This window comes from Schistocerca gregaria, chromosome 2, assembly GCF_023897955.1.
Source record: "Schistocerca gregaria isolate iqSchGreg1 chromosome 2, iqSchGreg1.2, whole genome shotgun sequence".
In the NCBI taxonomy this organism is placed as follows: Eukaryota; Metazoa; Arthropoda; class Insecta; order Orthoptera; family Acrididae; genus Schistocerca; species Schistocerca gregaria.
Window position 1 is genome coordinate 386,947,166 of NC_064921.1, and position 15,852 is coordinate 386,963,017.

At 39.0% G+C, this 15,852-nt stretch overlaps 1 protein-coding gene across 6 annotated transcripts in view; it reads right to left on the reverse strand.

Annotated features, from left to right (window-relative positions):
- The window catches only part of LOC126320879 (rho guanine nucleotide exchange factor 12), a 1,029,890-nt gene extending 1,014,401 nt beyond the window's left edge, over window positions 1–15,489 (reverse strand). For 4 of the 6 annotated variants that reach the window (XM_049994129.1, XM_049994133.1, XM_049994130.1 and 1 more), the window contains exon 1: window positions 15,185–15,480. In XM_049994129.1, coding sequence (XP_049850086.1) covers window positions 15,185–15,216 — 32 coding nt within the window. In that variant the 5' untranslated portion in view covers window positions 15,217–15,480. Of the gene's footprint in view, window positions 1–15,184 lie in introns of all 6 variants that reach the window. The other 2 variants (XM_049994132.1, XM_049994128.1) reach the window with 1 other exon arrangement.
- Between the last annotated feature and the right edge of the window lie 363 nt (window positions 15,490–15,852).

The following is a 15,852-nucleotide window of genomic DNA, read 5'->3' on the forward strand; positions in this document are numbered from 1 at the left end:
AAAAACAAGTTTCTTCCTGTATTTATGGCCCTTACAATAACACTGAAGATGACACCAATACAAGCAATTTCCGCCTGATTGCAAAGGTCAAAGAAGAATACAGTTCTATTTTCTCCAGTCGTCGCTCCACTGTGACTAGGTACGATATACTACTTCTTGGCTTACCCGGAAACCAATGCACTCAATTTTCTTTTACTCACAAATAACAGTTTCATAACTATCTGCAAAATTCAGACCATATTCAAAACTCCAACACAATCACCCATTTGAAGGGCGATAAATAACTCTCCAGTATATTTCAAAAACTGGACACAAACGACAAAGCAAATAGTCATCGTCGTAACACGTCGTTTATTTTTTCCATTTTCCTCGTGGCTTTCTTATTTTATTTACATACCATAAATACTGAATATTAATAGCGTCGTTGTCCTAATCGGCCAACGAGTGTGTTTCATATCGGTACTAAATCACAGTTGAATGCGCGACGGATCCTGTTTTTCGCTGCGAATGGATTCCAGCACTGGACCCCGGGCGTGGATTGCTGGTTTTGGATGCTCTTGCACGGTCGCAGCAAGGGTGTTACTGCAGTTAATATATGCAGTTTGATTTTTAAAAATTCAAGAAATAAATTTAAATGTTGCGATATAGCTACCAACTGTCTGTCCGTACTTCGACATCGCAATAACAGAAGATAACTTTCCTCGCATTATCAATCAATCTATCGGGGAAACTGCTGCGCGACGCAACGACTAGGAGTTGACATACAGCACGAAAAATTTGCGGTTCAAACGAAAGTTCTGGATTACTTGTATCTAACCATCATTCACTAGATATAGTAGTTGAGCTAGGTGGTCCATCAGGCAACGCAGATTTACGTCTACATGCACTACGGCAGTTCGTTTGAAAAGAAGACGGTATTTTCTCCCCATTACGTGTACAATTCGTTCTGATCCGCCTCCACTAACCTTATCACCGACGAGACATTCAAGCTTAATCTCGATCCCTTCGTTGCATGTACAGCGTTTGACGAATCATTGGCAATTTCGTTCGCAACAGCCTACAGAGCTCCTGCACAGCATCTATTTGTGATTCATAACGATCTAACAACAACTCACGCATGGGCAGAACAGAGATATCTAGCAATTTGTCATAGCCACACAGTTATAGGCAAGGGATTCGCACAATTGTAATGACGATACAAGGGATACTTAGTATTGTTATGACAGAAGTTAAAATAACATCTGTAATTGTGTTTAATATCTGTTCAGCCTTCGGTTTTATAAAAGCGTGTAACTCGAAAGATTATATTGGTGACTATAAAGAAAAAACGTTTCTTCAGCAATGAGGTCTCATTCTGCGCTAGAGTTTCAGGGAGCGGTGACAGTCTGCTGTTGACTCGAAGCTGTCATTTGGAAATTTGTCAAATTTTCGGACACAAACACAGCTGGATTATGTGTGGGACATGTGAAGCGAAATAGCTTTCTTCTAAACCACACAATTTGCACTCAAAGGAATGTCTACTTTCGAATTCTACGTATGAGAACACCCGTTCTTACTCATCAGCAAGGCGGGTGTTGCGACGAAGTTTTGACAAGTTAGAACTGTGTAAAGAAGCTGAAGTTGCGTATATAAACTAGAGTATAATATAAAACAACAATGAAAGGAGTAAAGGGCAAATATTCCAACTGAAAACAAAATACAGGCTTTCACGTAAGTTTTATGCTACCCATACCTGCTATTAGTACAGTGGATCATTACAAGTTTTTCTAGAAGACAGTACTACTTATTTACAATAAGGTTTTAACTGTAAGCTACCAGAGAGATACATCTGTCACCAACCTGAACGTTGATTTAAACATCACAGTGTTTTACTAGCTTCAGTTGGGGATGCTATGCTGTTGTCTTCCTCTAACTTTTGGATTTACCCATTCACTTAAGGCGGATTTGGAACCACGGTGCTATCTGGCATTTTTTCACGTTAGCAAATATTGTCAGAGGTGAAATAAGTGGTAAGTGACATAAGAATATTAGAACTGATCGGGGATCGAACCCAAGACCTTTGGATCCGCAGTCAAGCACAGAAGAAACGAGACGCAAACAGTAAAAATCACTAATTTGATTACAAGGCAAAATACGGAAATTATGCTATCTTTGCAAGAACCAGCTCGAGTTTAACATCAACACTCTAACATCTTTCTGGATAGTGGATCTCTCTTTTTCTAGTCGCTTAGTCCGATTCCAACTCTCCGTGACTCCATGAACTAAATCACGCCAATTTCTTCAGCCCTGCACAACCTCCCACAGACTTACCACATTGGAATCTATAAGTACTGTGATGCCATCGATCCTTCTCATCCTTTTCCGCTCTCTTCTTGTGCCTTCGATCTCGCCCAGCATTAAGGTGAATCATGGCTTATCATGATGTGCCCAAAGTAGGTCAACTTTTGTTTCAATATAAGACCAGGAGAAATCTCCTTTTAGTTGCTATAATACTGGCCTAACCGTTATTTTCCGTCTATGGAGCTCAAAGGAGTTTCTTCTAAACCCGCAATTCAAAGGAGTATATTCTGTGCCGTTTATCCCCTCTTGCGATCCACTTTTCACGTCCTCACATCACAACTGGAAAGACGATAGCGCGTACTCTGTTGCTCAAGTTCTGTCTCTACTCCTTAAAACATTGTCAGGGTTGTACATTGCCTTTGTGCCAAGTAACAACAAGCGTCTCTTAGTTTCACCATCAGCAAAAATCTGGGAGCTGAGATAAGTGAACACAGGAACTACCTCCATTGTTTCGTTTTCTGTATGCGACGAAGTGATAGGTGTAGTTGGCGTAATTTTCAATTACTTGACATTCTGCATTAGACCAGCATTTGCACTTTCTTGTTTCACCTTCACTGAGAGTTTTAACTCCACCTTCTGCCATCAGTTGGTTGGTTAGTTGGGAGTATGGGACCAAACAAAGCGGTCATCGGTCCCATTGGGTTAGGAATGGAAGGGGAAGGAAGTCGGCCGCCCCCTTTCAAAGCAACCATTCCGGCACGTGCCTGAAGCGATTTAGGGAAATCACGGACAACCTAAGTCAGGATGACCGGACGCGCGTTTGAGCCGTCGTCCTCCCGATGCGAGTCTAGTGTGCTAATCACTGCGCCACCTCGTTCCGTCTGACATCAGTGTGGTATGAACTGCATGTCTAAGGTTATTTATATTTACCGCAGCTATTTTAATTCCGGTTTCTTCATCTAATCCGGCATTCCTCATGATCTAATCTGCATACGTATCGAATAAATAAGGTGACAATACGCAGCCTTGCTGTACTACTTTCTGAATCTTGATCCATTTAGTTGCGATACATACCGTTCTCGCAAAGGCTTCTTGGAGTATCAATTCCGTATGAGGAAAATGAGGTGATCGGGTACTCCCACGTTTTTTAGTATTTTCCATAATTTACTGTGGCCGACATAATGAAATGCTTTAGCATTTCTGGAATTCTTTTGAATTCTGTGTAATCCATCGGATATCGGTAATGTTATCTCTGGTCCCTTTTCCTTCACGAACGTCAGGTTGTTCTTCAGGTAGCTCTCGGTCTATGTACGGTAAAAGTCTATTTTGTAAAGATTTTATGGATGACTTTTCCAGGATGTGGGATAAATGCGATTGTTCGGTGATTTGAGCATCTTTTAGAATTTCCCTTCTTTGGAATAGGGATGAATACTGACTGAGCTTTTCAGGTTTTTTGCCACTGTTGCGTTCGCCATATTTTCTGACACTGAAAGCAACACTTTCACTGTTTCCTTTCCAATTACTTTGAACAATTCTTCTGGATTTTTACCACGTCCATTAGCCTTGTTTCTAGCGATATTTTCTAGGGTTCACTTGACTTCAATCTCCGAAATATCTGTCTCTGACTTTAAAATCACATAAGTTCATCATCATCACTATGCGGTTCTTTCTTCTATATATTCTCCCCATCTTCCTTTAATGTCCTCTGCTTCTATTACAGCTGTACCATTTTCATCAATCCAATTTTCGCCTGGAATTTTCCTTTGATGTCTCTAATTTTCTTGTCAAGATTTCTTGTCTTCCCTGCTCTGTTATTCTCTTCAACTTATAAGCACTGCTTATTTAAGAAGATATTCTCGTCTCTTCTGGCTAACATTTATTATTACTGTACCTCGCGGAAAGCTGATATATATATATATTACAACTGTGCGTGTTTTCTGTATACCACACAGACAGTGCTGCCTAATTGTGCAAAGTAATCGTTTCCTTTGACACCAATCGATACTTCCGAATCTGATATTCTGGTAGATAGCACATTTATCGACGCTTACTCATATCAGTAGTCTCAGCTGGTAGCGCATAAGCTGTGAAATGCAAGGATTCGGATTCGCGTCCCGGTTGTCATACTGTTTTACTTAGTCCGATAAACATTCTGCTATTGCAGACAGTGGGAAAGCGCTCAGAATGCCCTTGTATACTTTTCCGCGACACCGCCACTTTGATTTACAAGAGATTTAGTCCGCTTTATGAGAAATGGGACCATAATGAACTCTTCCACCTTTATATTTCACTGTAGCTAAGTACTAGAGAGTATACGCCGCTGACAAGCATTTCTCAAATTTACACTCTGTCGTCAGAACACTACGATATACACGGTCTTAAAAAAGTATTCCACATTTTTAGAGATGGTATTATTGACCAAAGCAAGACAAATATGTCCAGTAAAAATGGGCCCTAAACATGCGCATATATCTTCTACTGAATAAGAACTCATAGCTCTTAAGGTACGCATTTTAGAGCCCATGTTTACTGAACATATTTTTCTTGCTTTGATACATGCTACTACCTCTCAGAATAACACTCTGTATACATCATGTCACCTCAGCTCCAGCCCTCTCTCCGCTAGCCCACGGAGCAGTGCCTTCTCTAAATACTTCACACTAGACAACGAGACAGCAGGATGCATTTGTCAGTATGAGAAGATGCTATAGGAAAAATTTTGTTGTTGAAAATGAAGTTCGCGCACCTGTTGCTGAATAGTCACAGTGTTCGGAGAGCATACTGATAAGCTGTAGAGTTCTCTGATGACGACTTGATCCCACTTAAAGATCGGCATCACGAAACCACCAAAGGCTGCTGCAATAATGTGTATTTATCAGTTTAGGTCCAGCGACCGTCTTCAGGTCACAGACAGAATTTCAGTCCACACGAAGATTCATTGGCGTCAAGTTTGCAATTATTATCAATTGCAGCATTTGTCACTTGTACAACTTACGTTACGGCTTTGATGACAGATAATACTGAAAAATGCAAAAGACTATCAATTCGTGCACTTACTAACAGAAAAATGTGTAACTTAATGGATGCACGCGTTAGTGACACTTATTGTAACGCAGTAATTATGTGTTTGTTATCTCTCAGGTTTTCTCGGCAGGACTAATTAATGATGCACTTCCGGGTGTTCTTGGGAGTTTCCATTTTATGCACAATATTTCGACGACGACCCATCCCTACTATTCAGGTGCTGCGAGCTTTGCTGTCACGGGAACAATCTGCCTGGTCTCCAGTCACTCTGATTCTCGTGATGCAGTTTTTTATATTCATCGAAGGTGTGCAGCACTGCCAACTGAAAATATTTTGGACTGAAGCAAATCTGTTGTAACCATTTAAATATCTGCTAGTGCCAGAAGACAGTGTAATCCACACGGGGCATCACTGACGACCTATCCATAAACGAATGACGGTGGTGTGTATACTGCGCTCATCTTGAAGTCTGTGATAAATTTCAGCAAAACACAGATATGAAAGGGAAAATGTGCACCTTGAAGAATGGATATTTCACCTTTTGCAAAAGTTCTTCCTCTATATAAATTTTATCTCTAATGATGCTGTTTGATGCAAGTGTTGAATGATTGGACGAAGTTTCGCGAACATTCAAAAGTCATGGTCGGGGGGGGGGGGGGGGGGGGGGGTTCCGTTTTATCGTTTCTGTGAAAGTCACACTGGAGGTAGTTGGCAGCTGCCTTCCTTTCGACCTATTATAAAGCGTCGTTTGCGTGTATGACTATGATGTGCGCTTGTAGGGTTCAGAGTTTGTGTTGTTTTGGGTAAAGACCAAAGAGAGTGTGAAAGCCGTGCAAGCACATAATCTACTACTCTCGGATACCGCTGAGGAGACACTCGAGCTTAACGTTCCCACCCGACAGACGGGTCACCATTAACAGTGTCACATACCCTCAATCAATAAGGAGGGTTAACATTTAATCCGCGGAATTGGTACAAAGTCCGGTCAGCAAGAACTTCATGTCTCTCCCAACTGGCCAAATACTAACAGTGAAAATTTCATCCACCTCTGTGTTCGAACCGACTACCTCAGTCACAGTACCGCTACGATTGGGAGTTTTCCTTAATATTCCTTATGTCCAACGTTTTCTGGAGGTTGTCACTGCCACCTCTTATTCTTACAGTTTACACTTATGATTTCGTTATCAATGTAAACTCCAAAAATGTTGCGGGTAGAGCAAATCGAAGAATGCGATTCACTGGCAGAACAATCAGAAGGTGCAACAGATCTACTAAAGAGACTGCTTACACCACCCTTGTCCGCCTATCCGGTAAAATTGCTGTGCGGTGTGGGATCTGCATCAGGTGGGACTGACGGATGACATCGAAAAAGTTCAAAGAAGGGCAGATCGTTTTGGATTATCGCGGAATAGGGGAGAGAGTACTACAGACATGATACGTGAATTGGTGTGGCAATCATTAAAACAAAGGCGTTTTACGTTGCGACGGGATCTTCTCCTAAAATTTCAATCACCAGTTTTCTCCGACGATTGCGAAAACATTCGGCTAGCAACTACCTACATAGGGAGAAATGATCATCACGATAAAATAAGAGAAATCAGGGCTCGCACAGAAAAATTTAAGTGCTCGTTTTTTTCCGCGCGCCGTTCCAGAGTGGAACGGTAGAGACACTTAATTGTGAATAGCAGAGTAACCACGTGGATGTAGATAGGTCTAGTCTTCAGGAGTCAACCACAATTGGCGAATTTGGTGTTTTTCAGTTCCTTCGAAATCACTCTGCTTTACAACGTTGTTATTATCTGCAACACGTTCGGTTCCGTTGCTCGCCGACGTCCGACGTAGATTACGGTGGTAATATACTCTGCTATCTGGAAATAAAAGAGGTTTCTGTTTCTCTTTTGTTCCCTCGCCCCCCCCCCCACCCCCCCCCACACACAATGCTTTTCTCATTACTCGCTAACGATAAATACGACGATGAAAAATATTCACCGCTTAGAAATTGGCTGCTGCACTTTGAAGACGATAACAGACCAATCACATCTACAAGCGTGTGTATTTTTTTCCAATGTATGCTTTTTCTACACATAATGCCTATTGGTTTCTGTCTCGGGTTCTTCGGCAGATATTTAACAGACGACCTTTCTGCCGTTTCGCCAACACGAGTGCCTGACATCGTCAAAGCTTCACGTACCATTGGTGGAAAAGTTTAGTCACTCGTGCTGGCGAAACAAGAAAAATTGCCAAACGAACGTCGGCCCAAGAATAGGGCCGTTCTTTGCACACTGCATGAAGCAGCTGTTTTCGAGCTTCTGTGGCCTATTCAGTTAGCAGCACACTGAGAAACACTGCAAGCATTACAGTCGCGTTTCAGGAATATAGCTAAAAAACGCTACGACGAAATCCTTAAGCAAATTATATGCTATTAAAGTAAATCAAACTGAAGTATCCACATGCCCCACTAAACACTCCGGTGATACACTGATCTCTAGCTTCGCCAGAGGTACAGGTTAGGTTGGATGGCGACAGTTTGAGAGTTACCAAAACCAAAGAATGTGATACTGAAACAAACTGGTTGTGATGACACACTGAGCTGTACCTTAGCCAGTCAAAAATAAATAAATAGTACCACGTTACAGTTGCCGCATAGTTTACGGCGTTTGCCAAAATGATACCATGTCACTGGTCAAAGACGACGACTCACATTGAACATACATCTATCTCCTCTTACTTTAGCGAGAAAAGAATATAAATATATAAATTCTAACTTGTACTCGTTACTGCATAGCATTTTTTAGTTTAACATTGATTCGCTGTACTGAGGAGCTCCCCCCCCCCCCCCCCTCCCACGCACACACATTATGTTCGAATAAACATCGGGTCCATGCAAGTATATTATTTATTATTATAATACATTACTAGGTGAGTTGTCTATTCCATGAAATAAATTTTTTCATAAGCTTTTGAATACATGCTGTTTAACAGGGATATACACATTAAGCAACAGAGACAGAATGCCAAAAATAAATTATCAGGGGTACTTTATTAAAGCCACATCACACACTTGGGTTCTTTTCTTGGTGCACTTAGAAACTGCTGAAACAACAATCATTTAAACATCCATGGTAAACAGGAAAGGCAAATAATAACTACTGCCTTCTTATGCAGCAATATGTTGCATGTAAAATCCCTGGCCATCTGTGAGAGATAGGTGAAGCACTAGAGAACTTCAACTTGAAAGACACATAGAGAAAAATCTAATCGGTGTCCAGTCCTAGGAACGACTGCCTTATGACTAATAACAACACAAAGTCTCAATACGTCTAAAGAAAATTTCAGGTAGAATTAAATCATGTGTGAACACAACTTTGGATATCATCCTCTGTCTGAATGTAGACAAGGGATGAAATGTGCATGAACTGAACAGGTCTATTACACCTTTTCCAATCAGTGTTAAATCTGCCTGAGAAAATTAATGCAGTCTAGGGCAGATCTAGAGGACCTCCCCTATTATTCTCTGTAATGGTACATTTTATGGATTATGATGCAAATGAATAAATGATTGTATGTAACACATCAATTTATTATGCACGACGAGAGAGGTATGTACAGTCACCACAATAACTATATGATCATGGTAACAATGGTGCCATTTACATAAAAATGTGTGTCAGCGAAATATAGGAAACTAACATAAAGAGCACTGTAATATTTGAAATGGGAAAAATGTAGGTCATACGATAATGAGTTATGAATACATTGATCAGTCAATTTTCTGCACATACCATAAATGGCATAAGAAGTGACGTATTGAACAATGGTTGCTTGCTCGTGTACTAAAGTCATTTTTGTTATGAGAGTATCAGCATTTTCTTAAAATCAGAGGTAATGTAGTATTGTCGAGTAACATGTTACTCAATTCCACTGTTAATCAACAAACAAATCCACATTCACTTATGTCTATAGGGACAATCAATAATTACTTTATTCACGAGTGTGGAGAACAGCAAGTGCATTACAAGGAATGCAAAATTATGCACTAATTTGGACTACAGTTTAACAGCTGATTCCACAGTGGTGTTAGACATTCATATGTAAATCTATTATGAAGCCACTACCTATGCAAAAATAGCATACAAAGTTCTACACAGACAGAAAATAAACATTTCCCTTATAAGCAGTGTTTCACAAGCAATAATCATTTTTTTAAAACATTATTTAGCTCTTGCTCAATGGGAAAGGGGTAAAATGAAGACATTTTCTCAGAGATGATACGTGTTGCAAGACAAGCAAACTGTATCAATTGTGAAATGCACCAACAGCAATCCACAATGTTGATTCAACAACGAAAATGCCATCTAATCAACATTACAAATTAGCTAGCCTGACTTCTCTGATTTTATCATTCTGGTTATGACACAAAAAAAAAAATCTTGTCCCACACCTTGCAATTGAAAAATGAATGGCTCTTTTCATTAATGAAACCAGGGGGTACAAATATTAGTCCTATTTCACAACAAACTAGAACGCAACTTTTCTCACACACACACACACACACACACACACACACACACACACGCACCTACATCAACTACAAAAACTAACAGCGGGAAGCGTAACTTACCACATACCAAAACAAACATAAAAATAGCAGAATAACATAACACCCAGGAAATCTGTCAGCTGATATCTTATGTAAATGCTATCCGGGAATTTGCTTAGGGTAATTTATAGAAACCGCAGAAAATTTAAATCAAATTGCCCATATCAAGAAATTTATGAGAACTCATATGGCAACAAGAAGTGTGTTTTACTAATGCCTCAACTTTTTCTACATTATGAGAACAATGAGCAGAGATGAACCAGCTTAAAGGAGAATTCAATGCGCATTAAAAATTCTGAGTGCGACTGAAGGCTAACAAATACTGTTATTAAATAGTCCCTACATCTTTGAAGATTATTTCAGTCATGGATGTATGGCATAGCTCTAGCAGTTTCTTTTGAACAGGTAAAAACATGCCAGTGGCCTGAAAATTAGTTTCTAAGGAATGTTAACATAAGATACTGCTTTACTGTTTCATTATGATGCTAATTACATCTATTATTACACCAGAACTAATTTTCACCAGAAAACTTCACCACACACGAACAAACACTCTAAACCAGCTTACATGTACCACAGCAACCAAAGGCAAGTCAGGAGGAATATTCACCCTTTGACCAGCAGTGTACATTTACAGTTTTGTAGTTAGTTGGTGAAGCCAATAAATGTGAAAGCAATAAAACTGGTCGGGCGGTAAGTTGATGAAGCCACCAAATGTGAAACAAAAAAAAATTGGTAGTGACGATAGATTGATACGAATCTGGGGGGGGGGGGGGGGGGGGGGGGGGGGGGAATCACCACTGATATCACGTTATAGTAGCCATGTTGTTTACATCATTTGCTGTATGTTTCTGCATCAGCGGACAAAAAACATTGATTTGTATTGAATATTTCTCTCTACTGCCAACAGCATATTAAATCTGAAAGATACCAAAGCCATAATTAATTATTGACAGGGCCACAAACGTGAGTCTTTTATATGAGCCGCGCCACTATCTTAATTTCTAAAAAGTGAATGACTTCAGTTTGATGCACGACTTCCTCACCTAGGAAGCTAAAAAATCAATCTTGAAAGAAATTTTAGTAATATATTGGCCTGCCTATTTCCTGCACTAGATACATTTTTTTCAATTTGTTGCTTCCTGTACTTTTGAATTTCTGTAACAATTTTTTTTAACATATATGCTTTTGGTTTAATTTGATCACTGCAATAATAAGGAAACATACTACACAATTCTGAAATATACCCCAGAGGAATGCTGTGAAAGCACAATGTAGTCAGCCATGACATTACAATATGAATTATCACAAACATTTTTATTTTCCCATTCAAATGACTTATTCTATGACGCCTGTACTACTGGCTGCACACCTATTGGGGGCTACAACCCTTTTCATCTCTCCTGCTATTCTCATCCCATACCATTCTGGTCTTTTTTCTATTGTGTGGGTTTGCAGTACAACTGTACGCTTCTGCATGTGACATTTGATTGACTGGCTATCTCTTATAGTGCTCTCACCTTTTTCTGCAGTTTGACACAAAATATTTACTTACTGACATCAGATAGAAGCCAACGTAAGGCTTGTGACACAATGTCCAAATTGAAAGCATTTTCAAATTAATGGGTGTGTGATGGTAAAAATACTTTTTAATCATTTACACACTGCAGATTCCTACAATTTGTGAATTTTCAGTAGATAAAGTTGTTAATGGCTGTAACACAGGTCGTAGCATTTACAAGCAGCATTATGACAATTTCATCAAGTTACAAGTCATTCTTTATAACTTGACATCCAGTCACCATAGATTTGTTTCACAGATGGCCATGAGTGCACTGCTTCCTCATACTTGTGTTGGCAAGCTCAATGTGTGTATCAATTCAACAGGTAAATGAGTGCTGGAATGATGCTCTTTTCTTCTCCAGACTGTTTCACAAAAAATTAAGAAGCTCCAATGCAATACCGAATTTATAACTCTTTTGTAAACAGATACTAACTTACTTCCAACTCTGTTAGGGAAAAAGATGTTTATATAAACTGGAAAAATCAACACTGAATGAAGTATGGATGATTTTTTTGTGATAATGAAAAGAGACTGCACATGGGTTAACTCAAACTTTTGTCATATTCTTTCAGCCCCTGAATAAACAATACTCACATGGCATTCTTAGCACTAGGCTTATCAGATCCAACTTAAATTCCTTCACGCTCAGAACAGAAAATCATATCCATATCAGTTGCAAAACAACTGCACCAAAAAGGAAGTGCCACACCTGGGTGAACACAGCTGAAATTTTTCACGTAGTTTTGCAGAAAATGTAGTATTAGCACAGCACGTGTACTGGGATCTGCTTATACAGCCCAACATGCAGTCTAGAAAGGCTAGAACCAAGACAGGCACAGACTGAATCAATGCAGCAGATTAACAATCCATGGTAAAATACCTCAGTGTGGATTTAAGGTCAGCTTCCCCATCTGTATAAACATGTGCCTCACTGGTCATGGAGGGCTAACAGAGCACAATTCATGTCATTCACAGATAATGTCACTTATGACTTTACTTCTACAGGTAATTGAAATTTGTATTGAGAGGAATTGCATTTGGTTGAAGACTAAACACATTTCAGCATCACTACTGGGCAACTGTCCAACATGAGTGGCCTCTGCGACAGCTTGAAAAAAGAAAGAATTCGAGAGGGAAAACAATTGGATGTGAACTGTAATAGTTCCAACTCCCAGTCAACAAAACAATAGGTGTGTCTTTATGCTGCTTTTTTTACTGAACTTCTTCCAAAGTGATTATTATTTGGAAAAAAATCTATAACTGTTAAATTATATTAGTCACATTGCATGGATCACACAGAGAGTGGTCTCTGGGTAGGAAGTCAAGGGTGTACATTTAATTTAGTTGAAGTGCAAAACAATAAATGACAAGCATTACTGGGCTCTAAGTTACATATTGAAACCTAGGCCTATTTAAAAACTTGGTTGTGATGACATACTGATCTGTAGCACTGTCCGAAGTCTAGGTTAAGTCAGAAGGTGACAACCTGGTTGTGAGTTGGTGAAGCCAATGAATGCAAAAGCAAAAAATCTGCTTGTGGTAGCAAACTCACTGGTAGTGAAGACTAAGGTTCACATCTGCATCATATTGTTAACTGCAAAAGGAGGAGGAGGGGGGGGAGGCTGCAATACATAACTTTTACCCATTATTGTATTACAATGCTAATTCTAATAATACAATACCAAAAAACATTAAATTTAAGAATTCTTGAGAAGACACTCTTCTATCGATTAGGAGGAGTTGCTTAACAGAAAATTCTTTAAATGAATCTTGAACTTCACTATTTAAAATTTAATGTGTTGTGATTGGTTGTATACTACATGTGAGGCCATGTATCTGAATTTTTCCTGTACTAATGCTAACACCTTATGATCTTTGTAGAGGTGGTTGGTTTCTGGTGTTACATGCATCCTTCTCACTATATTTTGTGAAAAGAGAAATGCTACGAATGACAAAGGACATTAATGAATATATGTGCCATGAAGTAGTTGTCAAAATACCCAGTTTTTTGAAGAGGTCTCTGTAGGATATTCTTGAATTAACACCTGATATAATTCTTAATACACACTTTTTGTGTTCTGAAAATATTATCACTTTTACTGGAATTTTCCCAAAACATGACTCATTAGAAATTAATTTCTTCATTTTTAACCTGCTTATAGCAGTATTCATGCATACCTGAAACATAACTGAGCCAAAGTGCTTCATTAATATTAGGCAGTGGGTTTTCCAACTGAGGTGGGGACTTGTCTGTAGACATAAAAATATATTATGTATTGAGTCTTGTCAAAATTTAATTACAGTCTGTTTGCCTTGAACCACCTGGTGATGTTTTCAAACATTTCAGCAGCTGCCTGTGCCATGAAGGCACCTCAACAGTCAGCCTATTTCTACAATGTTTAAGATGTGAAACAATTACATGTTGACCTTACATTGACACAAACTCAAGGACAAAGATTGTTTGGGCCTACACAAAAGTTGGCAGTTCTTTCCACATAGTTAGGTCACTTTACTTGTTGGCTAAAACGTAAATAATCAAATAACCATGGCTTTCTAGGGCAATACAATTCTCTCTTTGATTAGTATCTTTATTTTCAATTTCAAACAGGGTTAGCAAGTAACAAAATATTTCACTAGGGAATAATTTCACTCTTCAACTTCAAGATACTGCAGTATAAACACTGCATACTGTTCATAACAATATGGACCCACAGGGGATACCTGTGTGTTATACAAAAATATTCTACATTGGTCAACGATTCATAAGTTCCAGATTTAGCGCCTGCAGTACTGAAATTAATGAAATTTGTCAACCGACAAGATGCGAAATATATTTTCCTTCACTTATTTCTTGCAACAGCTTTGATGCACAAAACTGATAAAACGTTCTTCAGTTGACAATTTCTGTTTGTGTACTTTCACCACCTTCACTCCATTATTTTTATATTGTCGTCCTATGACTATCACCATATACCTTCTGCACTACAGTGTAATATTTCAAACACTGATAAGATGTAAACATATCGTCGCATCTGTAACTCATGAACTGATTTCTAGTAGGTAAGAGGGCACGGACGTCAAGAAGCAGAAAATAATGCAGGCAGAGATAAGGGCCCTGATAAACAAGGCAAGCCTCAAGGAACCACGAACAGAAAATTCTATGACCGTCTCAAATCCAATGGACGGAAATATCAGAGTTCAACGTCTCAAGTTTACACACTTGTATGTCAACGACAGACAGCTGGATCACCGATCTATTTCATTTCGTGAAAGGCATTCCACATAACATAAAAAACGAAAGGTCATGCGGAGAAATAGGTGAAATACTTGCCGAACAGTAACTTTGGTTTACGGAATAGTTCCGAATGTTATAAAATACAATGATGTGTTATTTCGTGTTTGAGGATAACAATACAAACTTAGTAATTAAAATGCGACAGCCTAGAGGTTCAAACAGTGACGCGACAGTATTTATACATTTTCTGAAGAATAGATGACCATCCGTAAAAGGAACAGATAAGACAGCATCTATTTCGCCCGTCTTACAAGAGATTAAGTGTTCTATAGACTGTATGATATAAATAAACAATGTAAACAACGCTGTCACATTGAAAGTCGCTCCGACCTATGGATAAAGAGATGTCTAAGACTGTGTGTATCAAAACCTCTATCACAACTTATAGTTTCAAATTACATTATGTAGGCTCGAGAATTACCTTTCGGGGAAACCGTACGTTGGATTATCCATGGCAGCAAACAAGTCACTTCAACATCACACACATCAAACCACCCACATATAAATGCAATGCGAAAACTTCCAGTTACACAGAAACACAATTAACACTTCCTTGTACAAGCACTGCACACTGTCAAATATTCGCAACACCAGCTGGTATCAATCCGTCACCGATAAATATTAACAAAAATACTCGTTACTACACAAACGTCACATTCTATACACCGAAATCAGCAGAACATCACTCTACAGCCAACAAGTGACAGCCATCTTGAGTATGGGTCTCTGGCGTTGGAGGAGCATTCCGCATTACGATGTAGTGCCTCTGACTAAGCTTATTTGTGTAACTACTCAGTATGTTTACACCAGATTTTTCTAATATTTCTTATACTGTATCCTCGTGTTGGCGTAATTAAATCCGTTAGGAGGTAGTGTGATAGTTTATATGGGACAATAAAATATAACATTTCTGTTTACTTTCTTGCAGTGTATTATCACGCATATCCACAGCCTTCTATATGTGCTGTGGTACTGACTTACACCACGCGGGAAACTCAAATCCGAAACGTCATTTGCAAAAAATTTCTTATCTGTGTTGAAACCAATTATTCGAATTCATTGTTCACAAAAAAGTCCTACAACCACATG